Here is a 20,544-nt window from a genome sequence, read left to right as displayed (position 1 = left end):
ACAAAGTTATGTGGCATCCAATAATAATTTGATGATGCTATTAGTTTGTAATTAAAAAAAAAAAAAAGAATTAAAAAGATACCTTTTTGAACATGCTTAGAAAGAAGGTTCTACAATCAAAAAACATTAAAATATATGCATTAGGAAAATAATCATGTTAAAAATCAAGAAAGGAAGAAATTAATAGAAAACATCTTCCAGTCAATCGCTGTTTCTAAACAAAAATGTACAATACTTTTTTAATTATTCTTTCAAAAAAAAAAAAAAAAAAAAAAAAAATGAACAGTTCACAAAAATTCAAATTTTCCTAAACAAATGAACCAAAGTTTAATGTGAAATGATACATATAAATACTTACTTCTTCAGGTTTTTCAGAAGCATTCATTAAACTTTCCATGCACTGTTCAATAAATTCTTCCTCTTTCTCTAAAGTACCATGATGTACTAAAACAAATTAAACACATAATTACTAAAAGTTAAAATGCTATAAATATATAAAACTACACTACATCTTTTATGCAAGAGCTGTTAAAATAGATTAAAATAGGATTAGTAAAACTTTTATTATTTATATTAATATTTAAAGCAACTTAATTACTTAAAGAAACAATGAATAAAATACACAGCTCTCATAAATTTACAGAAATGCATTCATAGTACTCTGAATTTATATTATTACAATGTAAAAATCATATCTGAAAATAAATTCTCCAAGTGCAGACTGCAGTTTCAACATTCTTAGAAAAAGAATATCACTGACTTTTTTTTTCCCCCGTAGGAAAATTATCCATATTAAAAGGTTAAAAAAAAAAAATAAACATTTTGGGATATACAGAATAATTGCAACCTGGAACCCATACTTTTTCATTAAAGTCATACTAGGAATTTTTAACTGGCTTATTGCTTTTCCCATTCTTTGGCTTGATAACAGAGAGAGCAAAATGATCAGAAACAGCAAAAATGAACATTATCTAATTTCATGGTAAAATTCTCCAGTACCCATTGTGGGAGGAAGAATATGACCTACAGTATTATTATTGTTATTATCTTTTATTTGAGAAAAAGTTTACATCAGTTTCCACAATTTGATTGCATCGGTTAATTTTACTGTTAAGACACAATAACAAGGATTTTGTACATGTCTCATTTATGTAATGGTTCTGATCAACTACTGCATTACGATTCATTTGATGCAAACTTTAGATCACAAAGCTTGATAAGCAACTTCACAAGTAAATGAATCATATGGCAGTAATAAAATAAAAGTGTGATCCATCAATTCATGTTTGAATTCCAACATTCCCACCTGGCACAAACTAAAAGGCTGTGTTGCCATTTTCACTTCCGGTCACATTTCAGTTTCTTATTATTCATATCAACAATAGTTATTAAAACAATTATCACTGAGAAAGAAACCAAACAGAAGCAGAGAAAATATATCAAAACAAAAGAAGTACATGCAGTACCAAGTAACCAAGTATGAAGTAACAAGCAATGAAGTACCAAGCAGTACGGCTTTAACCCTTTGATGGTTATGAACGAGTTCAGCTCGCAATCAAATCGTGCTTCATAATGAGTGCAAACGAGTTCCGCTCGGGAGCAAGATTTTGACCGAAATGGTTAGTAACGAGCACTACTCGCGTAGTGAAATTTTTCCCCAATGCGCGCTGACGAGCTGACTTCGTTCGCCATTATTATTCTGCGCTGATTGTGTTTCAAACGAATGCTACTCGCGAAATTTAGTTAGTTTTACTGTCTACAGATGGCAGTACGAGTTCCATGAATTTCTTTGCATAATGAAGGGGGATTTTTTTTTTTTTTTTGACCTTGTTCATTTTATACGTATTTTAGCACGGTTTTTAGGGTGTTTGTACAGTAAAATGGCTCAAAAGCGAAAGTTAGACAGGTATGATGATGATTATGGTTGTGATTGTGATACAGAAAGCTTATCAAGTTTGGAATCTGATGAAGAACTTTGTTCACAGTATTTCAAGCTCAGAAGACGATTCAAGCAATGAGGAAGATTTTTCGAGTGTTCGACAGTGGTATATAATTGATTCAAGTTCTCACGCTCCTAGCCGATTTAGTTTTACTGGTGATGTAGGCATGAAAGCTTGTGTGACAAATATTTCTGAAATTCTCTATTAGAAAGAACCTACTAGATGATGTGTGGTATGTTGCAGCAAAAATGATGCTAATGGAAAAAGAATTCGCCATGAAACACGTACGTATTGCAAAGACTGTAATGCCCCATTATGTGCAATTCCATGTTTTAAAGTATATCACACACAAAAAGATTTTTAGGTAATTACTGTATTTATACTGTGCTTCATAAAGTTTTACATTAGTTGTATTTATTTAGTCCTTTCAATTTACCATAACCGTTAAAGGGTTAATGAAAAAGTACCTTTGAACCATTTACCTCTATTAATTTATCTTTCAATACATATTTAATATTTCTTATACATAGCTATTAACATTGTTTTAAAACATAATTGTAATAACATTTAAATATTCCACAGCAGATATTTGAGCAACTTACCATTAATATAATAATTATTCAGATACTGAATGGCAGCCATACTGACGTCCGTGTTAAGAGCACGGAGTGCTATACCCCATAGCTGTCTCATTCCACTAACCTGTTATAAAAAAAAAATTGCTTGTTTATACAAAACTTGTGTTTTATATTTAAAAAATGGCAAACTTTAAAAAATACATTCACTTTGAAAATTATTTAACCATTTATATTGTAAAATATAGTTTCATTGCAAAAACAGTACAGAATTTTGCAGCCATACTTTTCAAGAAATCACATATATTTTAAATACATAAATATATCCAAACATAAACAGAACTACTCATATGAAATATATATATATCATGTATTTAGAGAATACAACAATCAAATTCCTTGTCCCCCCCCCCAAAAAAAACTAAAGTTTCAGCATTTAAATTCAACAAAAATGTCACTGAAATTATGCATTAAAAATTAATGCCCTTCTAAACAGATGTGTACACTTAATGTGAAATAGACAGACTTAAAAAAATAGTATTCACAAATAGTCTGACATAATTTTGCATTAATATAACTTAAATCAAAAGCTCTTCCATCATTTTATTTTACATTTGAGAAAACAATTAAAAGTTTTCGCTCACTCCCATTTTAAATGTCACTTTCAAATGTTAACTTGCTTTTAATTTATATAATCTTACAAAAAATAAGCTATTTTTGTTAACATAAATAAAACTTAGTTAGAATCCTTTTTTTAATATTACAGAGCCCATTTGCAAGGATAAGATTATGCTACAAAAGCACTGATTAAAGAACAATGTTAAAGACTTAAAAAGCTTGCATACTAAGGATATTAAAATCCCAAGAGAAATACTATTTTTATAAATTAAAGTATTAAACAGCTGCTAAGAAAACCACCATGATTGAGAAAATATGACAAAAACATGCATTATTTTGCTTTATATTTTATTATTCTACAGTAGAGGTGGTCAAACTTCATGTCAGTAACAGCACATGCTGGAATTCAGGGAAGTTCAAAAGCAGCAACTATACTTTCCGAAAGACACACAAGTGCATATTTAGATCATTTTAAAGGCAGTGAAACAAGTTTCAAATGAAAAAAAAAATAATAATAATGTCTGTTTCTAAACAATCATTCAGTAACAGTTTGCTTTACTTTCACTTGGACACTGAGTTTACCATATTTCACACATACATTTGCATAAGAGCTGAACTACTTATCGCACCATGCCCAGCCCTGTTCTACAGATAAGAATATTCTATACGTAATTTATAATACGCTTACAAAATTCAACACATATACACAATATATGAGAAAATATCTGAGACAGACGATTAAAAAAAATAATAATAGAAATCTATAAGAGAAATTAGTCTATTCTGCAACCTATTACTGCAGCACCCACTGCATAAGAAAATCTATTTTACATGAACTTCTAATAAGAATATCATTCAAAAACGAGGCATCAAAAACTTAGAAAACAGAAAAATCCAGTGGACAAATCGTGTCACTACTTAAGAGTTTAATTACCAAAAATCTTAATGTTATATTTGAAATATCTCTCTTTTTTATTTTTTTCTGATTTCTTTCTATAGTTTCTCTAATATTTATCCCTCATTAAAATATTTAACAATACTGAACTTAATGCTTTCTCTCTTTGTATACATATATATACTGTAGATAATCCAAAACTAACAGAAAAGTAAAAATTATATAATTCAATACATATAAATGGTAATTATGTGATTTTCACCAGAAGTACACTAAAAGATACAAGATTATTATTATTATTTACATAATGGCAGATTTTATTGCCAAGTTACATTTTAAACTGTCAGGTTTGCTCTAGTTGCATCAGAAGTTTATTACAGCACCATAACACAGTTTGCAATGCAGCTAGGATTAACCATCAGATGCCAATATGGTTAATATTGTTGACTAACTTCAAATAAAAATGTAACTAGTCTAGCAATAAAATCTTTCATTATTAAAAAAAAAATCATGCCTTTCTGTGAATTTTTTGCAAAAATAGAGTCATACTATTCATATTTTTGGAGTATTGAATTTAAATTTTTTCTCTTACTCTTGGATTGCTGTATATAATAAAAGTTTTGATTATGGTAACATACAAAATGATGCAGTTCATGCAGGTACAGGTGTAAGTGCAGTATTTTTAGAATTTCACCAAGGATTGTATAGATACACTCTCCACCTCACCAACTATGCATCTCCACTCCAATTTTGTGGGTGAGCACCCCAGGGGCAGTCCGAGAATCTATCACCTTTTTTTCTCCTAGTAGCAACCTCTTGAGAGTACTTTCAGCTAGCTGTGTATTTTGAATGCTCTCTTGCTGCACTTACAAACATCCTTGCCTTCTCCAAGATTTGAACCCAGGAACACTGGTATGGGAGTTAGGCCCATATCACACGGCGTTTGTTTCACACGAACAACTCTTTCAGACAATTTTTCTGCCTGGTTTACTATTGAAAGAAAGACGTGCGACTTTTTCCTTCCTTTAAAAAAAAACTGCAAGTTGTTCGTTTTCAACCAATCAGCTATCAGCTTGTTTGTAATGGGGAACCAGTTTCTCCTGTGTTAACCCCAAAGCGTTCTATGGTGATTGGCTGTTGTGGCAAAGCAGAAAAATTATTCCAAACAGTTGTTCTTCTGAAACAAACCGATGTGTGATAGCAGCCTTAGCGTCACTAAACCACTATTTCAGCATGTGACTGATGCAAAAAAGATGCATTTCTGCCAATCCAACACTTCTTTCTTCTTAATGAAATATTCTTGACAAAACATTTTTGAAAGAGCTGTGCACAGTTAAACCACTACAATATAATATGCTTGATCTTTAACAATCGCCTTTACTCTTTCCACATTTTTATAATACATTTTAAGTAAGAAAGAGAAGCACTAGACAGCAAGCTGGTAGCACAGAGAAGCTGAGAAGAAATGCCAAGATTATAATATGGATGTCAGTAAAGTTTATTATTGATTAATTAAGGCTTTGGTTTGTAAATTTTATTATTATTGACTGAATTTTTTTTTTTTTTTTTTTTTTTTTTTTTTTTTTGTATTATGTAAGTAACTGTACCATGAGCATCATATAAGGATCACACGACACGAATTAATTTTGAATAAATTCAGAAGGATTTATTATAAACATGCTACTATTTTTAGGATAGGAAAGGAAAGTAACCGAATTAAGTAGGATACATAAGAAGTTATTATAAATTAAAGTTAAAATTCTATCTTACACAAATATATATACACATATGCAAGATAAAAAAACATGTAAAATAAAATTCTTTAAAAAAAGGAGAAGGGGAATAATGCTTTCAGTTACTTTTTCAATTTAGTCGCCTGTCTCTTATATTCTAAAACAGTAATATGTTTAAAATAAATCTTTCTGAAATGCATCATTTCAAAATTAATCATAGGCATATAATTTTGATATAAGGCAGGTTATCCAAGTAATAGCAAAACCATTTCTTTTCATTATGCATTGTAATGTTATGAATATGTGAATATATACTTTAATTATGGAATATCAGGCGTGCTGCATGACCCAACTTAGCTATGTATGTTTTTAATTGCACCTTCTTTAAAACCATCCAGTTATTATCATTACAATTGACAAGACTCAAAATTTCACTACATATGCAGTACAAAGTCCATTATCCGGAATGATCTATAATTCGGACCTCAAAGCCACAAATTTTTTTTTTTTTTTTTTTTTTGTATGCTTTTCGCATGGGTGTTTAATACAGTCAAAAGTCTTTAATCTGGACTCGTCGGGACTTCGGCGATTCCGGATTATCGATTTTTCCGGATTATAGATCAACAGTTTAAATCTGGTAAGATGGCATGCAGAAATTATAAAATTAAAAATATGAAACCGTAATTTATAAAATAATGAGCAATTATGATCTAAAGGGTATCAAAATTTACCAAAAAAGAAGCCTAATATTTATTTGTTTACTTTATTAAACATTTCTTTCAACGCGCGGATGCGTAAAGCATACCTTACCCATAGCCGAAATTAGAAAATTGCAACCAGAAAACTATTTGATTTGTATTCGTGATATTTATAATGACGAGGAATTTGATTTAAATCATATCAAAGATGGAGTACATCGAAATTAAATAATACATTTAGTAAGCCGAATAAAATAAAAACATCTGCCCTGAAGATAACGATAGTGTTGACAAATCAACTTCCAATTCATTGCGCGCCGCTACGTCCCCCCCCCCGGCGTGCAGAGCAGCGTGAAATTGATAAAGATTTCGGAACGGTTAGACAAACAAAGAATATGCCTTTATCCATTTTTTGTAGCAATTCGTTTTTTGTTTGATGGACATCGAAACATACTTTCGTTTTCTAGATCCTTTGGGAGCACCAGCATCGGAAATTCTATTTGACATAATCGAAAGTTCAAGCTTACTTTTAGAAAATTGCTCTTACAGTCTGCAAAAAATAATAAGCCAGATCCAATTCGAAGATTAAAGAACAATGCAATCATCAACATTAACTGAAATAGATAATTAGATAATTTTAGCTTATACCGTCCGTTATATATTAAACGCGCACGCGAAAACGTATTCTGCACTTGCGCAGACACATATGCCCAGTCGTAAATGTCTTGCGCGCACGAGTAAAACGCCTATGCGCATGCGTCAATGCGGCGCATGCGCAGAAAGATTTTAGCTTTGAGGTCCGGATTATAGATCATTCCGGATTATGGGTGTCCGAATTAATGACTTTTGACTGTATATAACGGACGGTATAAGCTAGGCTAAAACTATCTTACTGAATCTAAGGCATTTCAGTTAATGTTGCAGATTGTGCTGTTCCTCAATCTTCTAATTGAATCCGGCTTATTATATTTTTCAGACTGTTAGAGCAATTTTATAAAAATTAAGCTTGAACTTTTGATTATGTCAAAAAGAGTTTCTAATTCTGAAGCTCCCAAAGGATCTACAAAGCGAAAGCATGTTTCAATGTCCATCAAACAAAAAGTGGAATCGCTGCAAAAAAATGGATAAAGGCATATCCGTATCAAAATTATGCAAAGAGCATGACATTAGAAAGTCAACTGTATATGACATAAGCAAAAAGAAAAAGAAACAATGCCGGACGACAAATGCCCAAATCATCAATCAATTAACAGACAGTGAAATCTGTAGTATGGTTCTAGTTCCAGAAAACACCACTTCTGATAGTGAAGCAAGTGACAGAGAGGTTATTGAAAACGAAAAAATTTCAATTGACAAGTTAGTCGGTATTCTCGACACAGCAATTACAGGACTTGAATAGTGGAACTTTGTAACTGAACAAGAAATTATGTCTTTATAGAATTAAAGAGAAAGTATTAGCATAAAAAACGAAGCAACTTAAACAACTTACATTGAAAGAAATGTTTAATAAAATAAACAAATAAATATTAAGCTTTTTTTTTTTTTTGGTAAATTTTGATACCCTTTAGATCATAATTGCTCTTTATTTCATAAATTATGGTTTCATATTTTTAATTGAATAATTTCTGCATACCATCTTACCAGATAAATTGATGATCTATAATCTGGAGAAGCCCCTAATCTGGAATCGCCGAAGTCCTGACGAGTCCAGATTATGGACTTTGTACTGTATATGCATATGAAATACATAACTAACATATAATGCTCAGGAAGATTGTACTTCTATACAAACAAATTTTAACATTGTACAAATACTATTTTAACAATAAATTCATGCAATAACGTTCAATTAACAATGAAGGTTTATTTTATACATTTAAATTAAAGGCAAAAGTAGCTTGCAATAGCAAAGCTATAATAGTGTAGTTTAAATACATACTAGCAATACATATTCCTACAATATAAAGTTATGGCTGCATAAAAGTAAATAATATAACTATAGATTTTTACATCTGCTGCTGAAGATGGAGTGTCATAGGATGCAGTTGCTAAATGTGCTATGCTACTCAGTTGCTGCAGAAGATTTAAAGCCATCATACTTGTTGATTCAGGAGGTAACTGAGGCATCTAAATTTAGGAGAAACCAATCACTTAAAATGTTTAATACTTAAATCATATGAAGAATACATGATTAAGAAATACTAATCACATCCTATTTCACCGACTATAAAAAGAAGAAAAACAAACTGCACACTGAATCTATGCTACTAGTTCTTTAAGTTTCTCTTTTTCTAACACCTAAAATACTCATAAACCAGAATGATATAATTATTGACAAGTATCAGCTGTAGTACCTGAAGAAAACTGAAAGAAAATTAAGTGAATGAAAAATTGTTTCTTTTTTTTTTAAGTCATGCAAATAATTCTGATACTGCATTACTTGTAATCAACACAAGAAGAGATAAAGTAATAATTATTTAACTCCGAGCATAGCCACATAGTTAATCATATTGAAGAAAAAAAAAAGGATTGGTTTTGTTAAAATTAATCACAGCAAAATTTAATTTGAAACACTGGAAACCATCATAACAAAATAATATAGTCTTAAATTTCTTAAGGGATTAATATAAAAAAGAATACACTCAAAAATTTATTAAAAAAAAGTAGTAATTTTTTATTTACTTTTTTTTTTTTTTTTTTTGAAAAAAAAAAAAAATTAAATTTCTTAAGGCATTAATATAAAAAGGAATACATTTAAAAATATATAAAAATAGTAGTAATTTTTCATTTATTTTTTCTAGTTCCTTATACTTTCAAGAAATTTACTTATATTTGATTTATCAGAAATATGCACAAATTCACTATACTAGTACTACGTACATTGAATTAATGATATTTACTGTGATCTAAATTTTTATTCACAGTATGAGGCTGTGAAATATAAAAATATGATGGAGGAAAATATGAGTATTTAGTGTTTAAGAGATACACTGACTACCAATAAGTATTTGGACACCTATGCAAATGACGATATGTGCGGTCCCAAGGTACGCCACAGACTCCGCCGGTATATATCGTGTAGGAAACAGCATCGGCTTTAGTCGCATGCAAGATGCCTCGCAGTTCAGAACTCTCTTATTTCGAGAAAGGTATAATTATCGGGTATGACAAATGTGACCGATCCTTAAGGGACATATCTAGCGATCTGCAGTACCCAATATCGATAGTGGCCTATGTGATTAAGAAGTGGAAGGTGGAGCTGTGATTGTAAGAATGTGCCCCGAGTCGGCAGACCAACGAAACTGGGAGATAGAGACCAACGAGTGCTGTCCAGAGAAATTCGGAAGAACCGCACCCAACCGATGTCAACTGTGAAGAATGTCAGGCTCAGTTTACGAGAGCAGATAGTTTACGAAGACACATACAAAATATTCATGTTAAAAAAAATACCTTTTCATGTGAAAAATGCAACGACGTGTTTAGCAGAAAACATGATCTAATGAAACATAACCGTACTCAACATGGTACTGTTCAAAGTATTAAAAGGAAAAGTAATAACCCCCATCCATTAAACAAGCGAATGAAGCATGCAGCGTTGGCCTTAAACGTCTTCAGTTCTTTTACAATTATCGCCACCAAAGAAATTAATCAAGATCTAGAAATATTTTTAAATAATATCAAATTAAATATTATGTCGAAACTCAAGGAAGAAATCAATGAGAAAAAGGCTTTAAAATGGTACATTATAGTAACAGCACAGTTCTCTAGAATAGGACATGATTGGGACGAAGAGGTTATTAAACCACATTTTAGATCTACCTGCCTCACAAGTTTAACAATAGAGAATGTTGAAGAACAATTGAATGAGGCCTATAACAAGATAAAAAAATCGTTTGAAGAATTTTTACAAAATGGCTCGGGATGGACATTAGATAAAATTGAAAAATTAGAACTCTGCACAGCTCGATATCATCCCTTAGCCGCTAGTAGTTATATACCTCTTCCCAAAGAACTTGCCATGAAAAAAGCCATTTTAAACATTCAAAATGAGGATAAAAAATGTTTAGTGTGGTGCTTTCTTGCACACAAATATGATCTTTCTAGAGAAAATAAACCAGAATGAGTAAATCATTATAAACCCTATGAACATGAAATAAAATTAGGAAATATTGAATGCGCTGTTCCTATTACAAAAATACCATCTATTGAAAAACTAAATAATCTTAGAATAAATGTATTTGGATATGAAGAAAAAGAAGTCTTTCCCCTCTACATTTCAAACAGAAAAGAAACTGATTGTATTAATTTACTTTTAATCAGTGATGACACTACTCAACATTATTGCTTAATAAGAAATATGTCCCGGTTATTAGGTAACCTCACAAAACATGATGGAAATATGTTCTATTGCATGAGGTGTTTGCATAGATTCACCCGTGAAAACCTGTTAGAAGAACATGCAAAATACTGTCAACATCAAAACATACAGAGAATTAAAATGCCCTCGGAAGAAGAAAAAATATTAGAATATACTAATTATCAATATGAAGAGTCTATTCCGTACATTATTTATGCTGATTTTGAAGCTTTAATTGAAAACATAGACACTTGTACATCTGATGTAGCTACTGCGTCTTTTACAGAAAAATACATCATCATAAAGCGTGCGGATATGCTTACATAATTGTAGGACCTGATGGGAAAAGCGTTAAACCTGTAACAGTATATAGAGGTCCAAATGCAGTAGACCATTTTATACAAAATATTTTACGTGAAGAAGAGGAAATAGCCGAAAAATTATATAGTATTGTACCTCTTTCCATGACATCTCAAGATGAACAAAATTTTAAAAATGCAACTCATTGCTACTTATGCAAAAAAAAATTGAATAATGATCGTGTAAAAGATCACGATCATCTTACGGGAAAGTATAGAGGAGCTCTGCACAATAAGTGCAATTTGAAATTTAAACTTCAAAAGAAAATTCCTGTCGTATTTCATAATTTAAAACACTATGATGCACATTTAATCATGCAAGGCATTGGGAAAATTCAAAACAGGGAGTTTCATGTTATACCTAATAATATGGAAAAATATATTTCTTTCAGTATTAAAAGAAAATGGAATAATCTAAGAATATCTTTAATTTTTATTGATAGTTTACAGTTTATGAACGCGTCTTTGGAAAAACTTGTATCTAACTTGCCTGAAGAAAAATTTAGGATTTTAAAAGAAAATTTTCCCAATGATCAAAACATAAAATTATTATTACGGAAGGGAATATATCCATATGAATACATCAACTCTTTTGATAAATTTAAAGATACTCAGTTACCATCCATAGAGAACTTTCGAAGTACTTTAAGTGGTGAAAGTATATCTTCGGATGATTACATTCATGCTCAAACTGTTTGGCAAGCTTTTCATATTCAAAATTTAGGTGAATATCATGATTTATACGTAAAAAGTGATGTTTTACAATTAGTAGATGTGTTTGAAAATTTTAGACAGCTTTGTAAAACTTACTATAGTTTAGATTGTGCGCATTTGATGACTGCACCTGGATTAGCTTGGCAAGCCTGCTTAAAAATGACTGATCAAGCTTTGGAATTATTAACGGATGTTAATATGCATTTATTTATAGAGCAGGGCATTCGTGGAGGTGTGTCCATGATTACCCAGCGTAAGTCTGTAGCAAATAATAAATATCTGAAAAATTTTGATTCAACTAAAGAAAGTAAATATATCTTATACCTTGATGCAAACAATCTCTACGGGTGGGCTATGAGTCAACCCTTACCCTATGGAAGTTTTGAGTGGGTTGAACCTAATAAGAATGTCATAGAAAAGATTTTGACTTTATCAGAAGACAGTTTGGATGGATACATCTTGGAAGTAGACCTCGAATATCCCAAAGAACTTCATAATGCTCATAACGATTATCCCTTAGCTCCAGAAAAAATGAAAATAATAGCTAATCATCTTTCACCTTATGCAGTCAGTGTACTGAAAAATAATAAATTTATCTCGAATACTAAATTAGTTCCTAATTTAAATCCTAAATTTAATTATGTCATCTATCATAAAAATTTACAGTTATATCTCTCTTTAGGTATGAAATTAATGCATGTTCACAAAATTATAAAATTTAAACAAAAAGCTTGGTTACAACCTTATATACAGTTTAATACAGATCAACGTAAAAATGCACAGACAGGATATGAGAAAGATTTTTTTAAACTAATGAACAATAGTGTGTACGGTAAAACTATGGAAAACGTGAGGAAACATGTTGATGTCCAATTAGTCAATACAGAAAAAAGAGCGAAAAAATTGGTAGCTGCACCAACCTTTCATAATTTCAGAATTTTTGATAACGATTTGGTTGGAGTACAAAGGTTGAAAACTGTGTTAGTTTAAACAGGCCCATATATGTAGGATTTGTCATACTAGAACTTAGTAAATATCATATGTACAATTTTCATTATAATCATATCAAAAAACAATATGGAGAAAGAGCCAAGCTACTTTTTACTGACACAGACTCTCTCACGTACGAAATATTAACAGAAGATGTATATTGAGATATGAGTTTTCATACGCATCTGTACGATATGTCAGATTATCCGAAGACTCATGCTTTATACAATATCAATAATAAAAAGAAAATTGGATGCTTCAAAGATGAAATGAATTCCGAACCAATATTGGAGTTTATAGGACTGAGGGCGAAAATGTACTCTCTACTGTTGGATGAAAGTGAGAAGAAAGCCGCGAAAGGAGTTAAACGAAGTGTTATTAAAAGGAAACTTAAACATAAAAATTATAGAGATTGTTTAAAGAAATCTATCTTCACCAGAGAATTACAATATAATATTCAGAGTAAGAACCATCATCTTTTTACCATGGCTATAAATAAAATCGCACTTTCAGCTTTTGATGATAAAAGATATATTTTAAAGGATGGAGTGCACTCCTTAGCCTATGGGCATATCAATATAAATAATGTTTAATGGAAAACAAAATGGATTATTTTTAAAGTGGTCAATGACTTCACAGTGGAGTTAAGGGAAGGGGCTGGCACAAGCCCGTGTGTGTGTGTGTGTGTGTGAAATTTTAATGAGTATTATGTTATTCTTTCCAATATTTTTAACAGTTATTTCTTTCCAGAAAAGGAGATATTTTGTTTCAGGTTTCGATCCTATATTTTGAATCATAGAACATTTAAAAAAAAAAGAAACTTCTAAAATAGATTATTTTCTTTTTTCATCCCTAGAGGACGCCATAAGCAATTCCTAAATACATTATTTTCTTTTTTGTCCCTAGAGGACACCATGACTCCGTTGCCAAATTAAAAAAAACTAACTTTTAATGAAAAGCAGGAGGTCTACAACTCAATCAGTAGTCTACGAACAACTCAACTCCACTCGAAACCACGCCTCCTAGTGTGATGACGTTCCCTTTGGCCCCGCCTTCTGTGTGACGTCGTTGGCCACGCCCACACCGCACACCGCGTGTCGGTAAACCCGCATTTTCTATCTACTCACGGAAATACCCATGCAACCAGCCCGTTCGCGGGATTCGAACCTCGACCGAACTACCAGTGATCAGCGTCTTTACCACTCGGCCGTTTGTGGGCCTTTATGAAATGGAAGGCGATAACTTTATTTAAAATGATTGTTAGAAATACCAAAATATTTCGAAAATTTGGATACTTTTTAATATACTTTGAGAATGCTTAAAGAAAAAGAGAAGAAAAATAAATTTTTTCGTAAAATTTAGTATTTGTATTTTTTTAAATTTAAAACTTTTCAATGTTATGATATTTGATTCTTGCGATTTCAAAAATAAAATATGAATAACATTTTAAGAAACCAAATGTAGGATAAAATTGTGTAAAGCAATGGGCACAATGATAAAACTGTTTAAAGCAGTGTATGCAAGTCATCCTAAGTTAAAATGTCGTTTATACATCTCTCTTATTTATATATATCTTTTCTGAACGGAACATTGAAAGGCGTGTAAAACTGTGCTTTACTGTATTTTCTCTTTTAATATAGTATGCAGTTTTCAAACTCAACGTAGTCTGGGTTACAAAGTATTCTTCCGAAAGAAACGCAGTTCAAATAAATAAAATCAAATTCTGGAAAATTGATATTAATAAATATATTTAAAATGCTCAGTTCGAAGGAATAAATAGAAAATTTTAAAACAGTTATCTGAAGAGACAATGCAACACCAACAATTAAAATAAAAGTATAAAAATTTAAAAATTACCTAAAATAATAACTATGACGAAAAATATATATAAAGAAAACTATTTGAAAAAAAAAAATAAACGCTGCACCTTTATTTACGCAGTTCGAATAGGTAAATAGAAATTTTTAAAACATTTATTCGAAAAAAAAAAAAAAAAAAACGTTCAACTTAAACAATTAAAATGAAATTCGAAAAAGAAAAAATTACTTAAAATAATAAGTTATAATTAAAAATATAATATAAAGAATATTATTTGGAAAAAAGGAACGATGGTGACTTTTTTTCCTCTCACGGGAAAGGAAACTAGGTTGCCATATATTAAGAAGTTCGCCAAGTGAAGTATTCTTGGCGCAAACTGACAAAAAAGTGCCAACATAAATTTGTGAATTTCTCCGTAAATTTCGCTCCAAATTTTACAAAATTTCATATTTAGGCGTAATTTGAGTCGTAGAATCGAAATATGTAAAAAAATTGGTATATTATTTCAGAAAAAGTCCGATGTTGTGTCAAAATACCTATGTTAGAATAGTGCTATATATAAATCTAATATATATCCTAAGTCACGCTTTCGAGACATGAAGAACGCAATTTGAATTTTGTCAATCGGCCCAGTAGATCGGGAGATATAGGACTGTCCCATTTTTTTTTTTAGCAGTGTACGTCACGGACTCCGCCGGTATATATCGTGTAAGAAACAGCATCGGCTTTAGTCGCATGCAAGATGCCGCCTCTTGCAGTTCGGAGCTCTCTGATTTCAAGAAAGGTATAATTATCATGTATCACAAATGTGGCCGATCCTTAAGGGACATATCTAGCAAACTGAAGTACCCAAAGTCGACAGTGGCCTATGTGATTAAGAAGTGGAAGGTGAGCGGTGATTGTCGGAATGTGCGCCGAGTCGGCAGACCAACTAAACTGGGAGATAGAGACCGACGAGTGCTGTCCAGAGAAATTCGGAAGAACCGCAACCAACCGATGGCCCTCATCCGCGAGGAGTTTCAACAGGCATCCGGGAGTATTGTTTCAATGAATACTATCCGTAAGGAAGCACATCTGCCTGGTTTTCATGGTCGTGCTGCTGCCCATAAGCCTCTGATCACAAAGTCCAACCGCGCTGCTCGGTTAATGTGGTGCAAAGCACATAAAAATTGGACCGTAGATCAGTGGAAACAGGTTCTTTGGAGTGACGAATCAAGGTTCACCCTTTACCGTTCGGATGGCAGGGTCTGGGTCTGCCGTCTACCTGGAGAACATCTCCTGCCAGAATGCATTGTGCCAACAGTCAAGTTCGGCAAAGGTGGAATTATGGTCTGGGGGTGTTTCTCCTGGTATGGGCTGGGACCCTTGGTCCCCATTCATGGTAAGCTCAACTCCGATGCCTACTGCACTATTTTGGATGACAATGTGCTTCCTACGTTGTGGCAGTTTTACGGGTTGGACCCCTGTTACTTTCAGGACGACAATGCCAGTTGTCATGTTTCGACGTTAACCAAGGCTTGGTATGGTGCCAATGGAGTTCATCGAATGGACTGGCCTGTCCAGAGTCCAGACCTGAACCCTATTGAGAACCTCTGGGACGAGTTGCATCGCCGAATTCAGGGGTGCACTACCCTTGCAAAATCGGTGAAGGACTGTCTTCTCCAAGCCGAGTGGAACAAAATACCACTAGCTGTCATACAAAGACTTGTGGAAAGTATGCCCCGGAGGGTCCATGCTGTAAATACCTCTCGTGGAGGCTCTACCAACTATTGATTTTGAATAAAGTTAGTTTTTCTTTTCTATCACAGGTATCCAAATACTTATTGGTAGTCAGTGTATATAGGAGATATTTTAGATTAATATATAGGAGATACTTTAGATTTTACAAATGTTAATTGAAATATATCATAATGATAAATAATACTTTTTCATAGTCTTCCATAGACCAAATAGATATACACACACACATATATAATTTGATTGAATTACACAAGCTTAATTTTATTCTATGAATTTTTGCCATCTCAGTAGAAGAAAAATTCCTTTAAAAAAATTAGGTTTATTCGTAAAGAAGTTATCGAGGTACTGTTTGACAATCAATAAAGAAGTGACCTCCATGTCATTCACATAATTTTGAAGCAATCTGAAACAATGAAAATCCAAGAGCACAACTTGATGAATATTGGGGAAAAGACATAAAACATCCCAGCAGTTATATTCAATATGTCTGTCCGATATTCACCAAAATGTTATGCTGGAAGGCAACATCTTGACAACTGATCAGTTCTAGGTGCTTTGTTTTGATTTCTGCTTTCAGAACTGCCATTTGTGAAGAGCATTTTTCTAAATTTGTTGTCTGATTTGGTGGCACCAATTCACAGTATAGAATTCACTTTATAGTCCCCACCATGCAAAAAGCATTACCTTTTGGGAATGCAGCCCCCTCTCAATGTTACTAATGCAGGTTCTTTTAGCTTACTTCGTGACTTTTTCTAGTAACATCATTATTATCACATCTCCAATAATGAGCTCTTTCAAACAAGGAGCTCCATCTGCCTCTTAATTCTTGAATGCATAACATCAGTTTTTAGTAATAGTTTCTTTTAATTACTTTTATTTGCAATAGATCAAAAGTGGGCATCATCTTTAAGGCTGAAATTTCTATTCTTAAACTTCTCAAACCAGCTTCAAAATCAGTCATCAGAAACGGCTCTTTCTCCATATATAGCATAAGTTTTATAAGCAGTAAGACTAGTAGTTCTTTCCTTTTTTAAAATAAAAGAACATAATGTGATGAAAATGAGCTTTTCGATTCTCTATGACAGAGTTTCTTAAACTGTGGGCTGAAACTTGTAATAATTTTGCAGTTACCCCATATTTTTACATAATATATCTGAAATTAGATAAAGATAAGACAATACAGACAAAGAAAACATTTCGACACATTCTTTTTATAATATAAGCGTTCATTTTACTTGCTTTGCACATGCGCTGTCATTTCGTCTGTTACTCATTTAAAATTTTCACATTGTTATGTCTTAAAATTAGAAATTAATGACATAAAACTGCAACAGTATATTACAATATAAGTGAAAAAACTGACAGTTTCACTCACGCGTGTGTCGGATTTGCGCAATGCTTATTGGGTCCTACAAAATTTTCGTAAATATTATGGGAGACCTGGGATCAAAAAAAAAAAAAAAAAATTAAGTGTTAAAAAGGGTTCATTGTCTTTCAAATGCCTGAGTCATTCTTTTTAGAAAACCAATGTGTATAAGAAATTATCGTAAATGTATGATTAAAGAGTATGTTGTCTGTGATGAATCATTCTAATGTGCCTGGAAATCTGGAAATAAATATAAATGGCTGAACTTAGTTATATATATAATATACTTAGTTATATAAATAAATATAATTGGTATCAACTTCATCCTCTCGCCCTACAACTCAGCCATCACGACTGTGCTTCGAAATTATGACATATATAGATATAATATTGTTGCAAATTTCTGTAAATATTTAAATCGAAACTGAAAAAAGCTTAAGAAGCCCTGCATTATGAAACAAAAATTGCACTGCAATACATGGTAGAATTAAACAACCTAAGCAGAAAGATTACATTTGAACCGCTGCTTTAATCAAGGTTATTCCTTTTTAACAGTAACAAAACAGAAGAAAATGTGCTTCAGCTTGAAAACTGCATAACTTTTTGGATGACGCCATATTTTTAAATATTATAAAGATGTAGCAGTAAAATACTGATAAAAAAAAACTGTTTTCGTTTTTCTATTTAAAATGAAAAATAATTTTTAATAAAAGGATACATTTTTATGTTATTTTAAAATTCACTTTATTTTACCAAAATATTACATACAAAAAACTTACTTTTTCAAGAAGAACATGTTTAAATAAAGAAATACTAAGGGCATGCTGATCTTTTCCTTTAGCTTGATTTAAAAGCCAACCAAACAATTCGTCTGCACACTCAGAATCAGTTGCTAAACACTGCCATAAAATATCAACTTGCTCATGATTCAAACCTAAGAAAAAATTAAGTCAAAGATTTGATATTACACAAAAGTAACCCATTACATTGAAAATTGATATCCAACTTAGTTATTGAGATACTAAAAAAAATAGTCTATTAAAAGCACACTTACGAAAATTTTCTGGAGATCCAGCAGTAGAAAATACACATGTTAAAAAATGCAAACGGACTTGAATTTCGTCTTTATGAGAATACCTTGAAATAAATATAACAATCAGAATTTCTTACTGAAAATATCAATTCAAATAATTTCTGAATTATTATAAATGTGAGAACCAAACTGAAAAACTAAATGACTGAAATTCAAAATGCCAACTCTTACAATGACAATATTGGCATAAGTATACATATCTGAATAATGTATATTTAAATTCAATCAAAAGATTTTTTTCTAAAATTTAAAAAAACTATATATTAACTTTTTTTTTTTTTTTTTTTTGGCTGAAAAACCGAGAACAAGGATTATAGATAGTGTAAATACTAGACCAGCTATGATGAAGGATTTTTAAAGCAGCCTACTACCTATTTTCAGTATCATAGTTCATTTTAATTACAGGCCTTAATTCTTACAATTTCTTCATCTCTCTTTCAATTTTGTAGGCAACATTACATTAAATAAATATTCAACATAATGTGAGGACTACATGTACTAATTACATTCTTAAATTGCAAAGGACATAATCAAAACCATTTAATAATCAACAGCATTCAGTTTTACATATTTGATCATACATATATTGCTCAACTACTATACAAAATTTTTTGCATGAAAATATTAATTTTTGCATGAAACTACTTTTGCGGAAATGCAATCTTTTTAGAATGAGGGAAGGCGAGGTGTGTTTTCGTCATTTTATACCAGTCAGAACAAGTCTAGAATCACATTTCCTTCTTCAGGCTCATCAGTAAACAGTATATGGTCTTGTTCCCAATGGCTTTACAGAACACGATGAGGATACCACTTTAAATGAACTCCTATGGGGGATAAAGTGAGAGGGACAGAAACCACTGCTTTTTTCATTTAAAATTTATTCTTATTAGGTCTCTATGCAGGAGCAGAATGTCAGACTTGAGTTCTTATGGCAAACAGAAGGTTTAAAACAGTAAAGGTTTATTTAAAAGGTAACCTCTTGTAGTCAATTCACAATTTTTTTGAATTTGACAATGCCAGAAAATGGTCTTTGGATGGAACTGTAGCTCTAGGCTGCTTTACCAGATGTCTACTTATTGATTCACTTCTTAAGAAGAGTGATTCACTTTTTAGAATCTTCTTTTTCTATTGAATTCTTCTTATTGATTCACTTCTTAGAAGCAGTTCTAAGTTCTTGATAAAATACTTTGAGGGATATTCAAATCTTGGGCAGCCTCCATTTGTGTTTATGTTCCTTTTTTCAAATTGACTGATTAAACATTCCTCTTGTTCTACATTTAAATGATAATTTCGAATCATTAATAATGAATAAGTCTCAGAAACCAAATTAAATAACGTTACTCACCTGAATTTTAACATGTGTCCCTTGCACAATAGATTGTTAGTCAAATAATTTGCACATTTCATGCACAAAAGTCCAGTTTTATGTTCAGTTCCAGATAAAAACATAAATAATTCTGTCATTAGATGGTGACTGAAAACTTTAAATAACATGCATATTTTGATGATCAGTATACTGAATATTCTGTATACTGAGATACTTAGGTATAGTATTTGTTAAACATTTTATGGATTTAAAAGACTTTTTTTTGCAATCTTTGGATAAATTATCTCATATTAAATAAATGAAGCACACCCCTTCTTTTGA

The 20,544-nt window shown here is 31.6% G+C and overlaps 1 protein-coding gene across 2 annotated transcripts in view; it reads right to left on the bottom strand.

Annotated features, from left to right (window-relative positions):
• puf (ubiquitinyl hydrolase 1 puf) overlaps positions 1–20,544 on the bottom strand; it is a 223,611-nt gene that overhangs the window by 134,004 nt on the left and 69,063 nt on the right. For both annotated transcript variants that reach the window (XM_085814567.1, XM_085814568.1), the window contains exons 16-20: positions 18,858–18,940; positions 18,583–18,737; positions 8,470–8,586; positions 2,543–2,642; positions 359–444 (exon numbers count right to left, since the gene is read on the bottom strand). In XM_085814567.1, the coding sequence (XP_085670693.1) occupies positions 359–444; positions 2,543–2,642; positions 8,470–8,586; positions 18,583–18,737; positions 18,858–18,940 (541 nt within the window). The remainder of the gene's footprint in view (positions 1–358; positions 445–2,542; positions 2,643–8,469; positions 8,587–18,582; positions 18,738–18,857; positions 18,941–20,544) is intronic.

The sequence above is a fragment of the Stegodyphus dumicola genome, chromosome 4 (genome assembly GCF_044657685.1).
Source record: "Stegodyphus dumicola isolate Sdum_Otavi_A_Nest chromosome 4, ASM4465768v1".
NCBI lineage: Eukaryota > Metazoa > Arthropoda > Arachnida > Araneae > Eresidae > Stegodyphus > Stegodyphus dumicola.
Note: the sequence above shows the minus strand (reverse complement) of the source record. Positions and strands in the feature narration are given on the sequence as shown.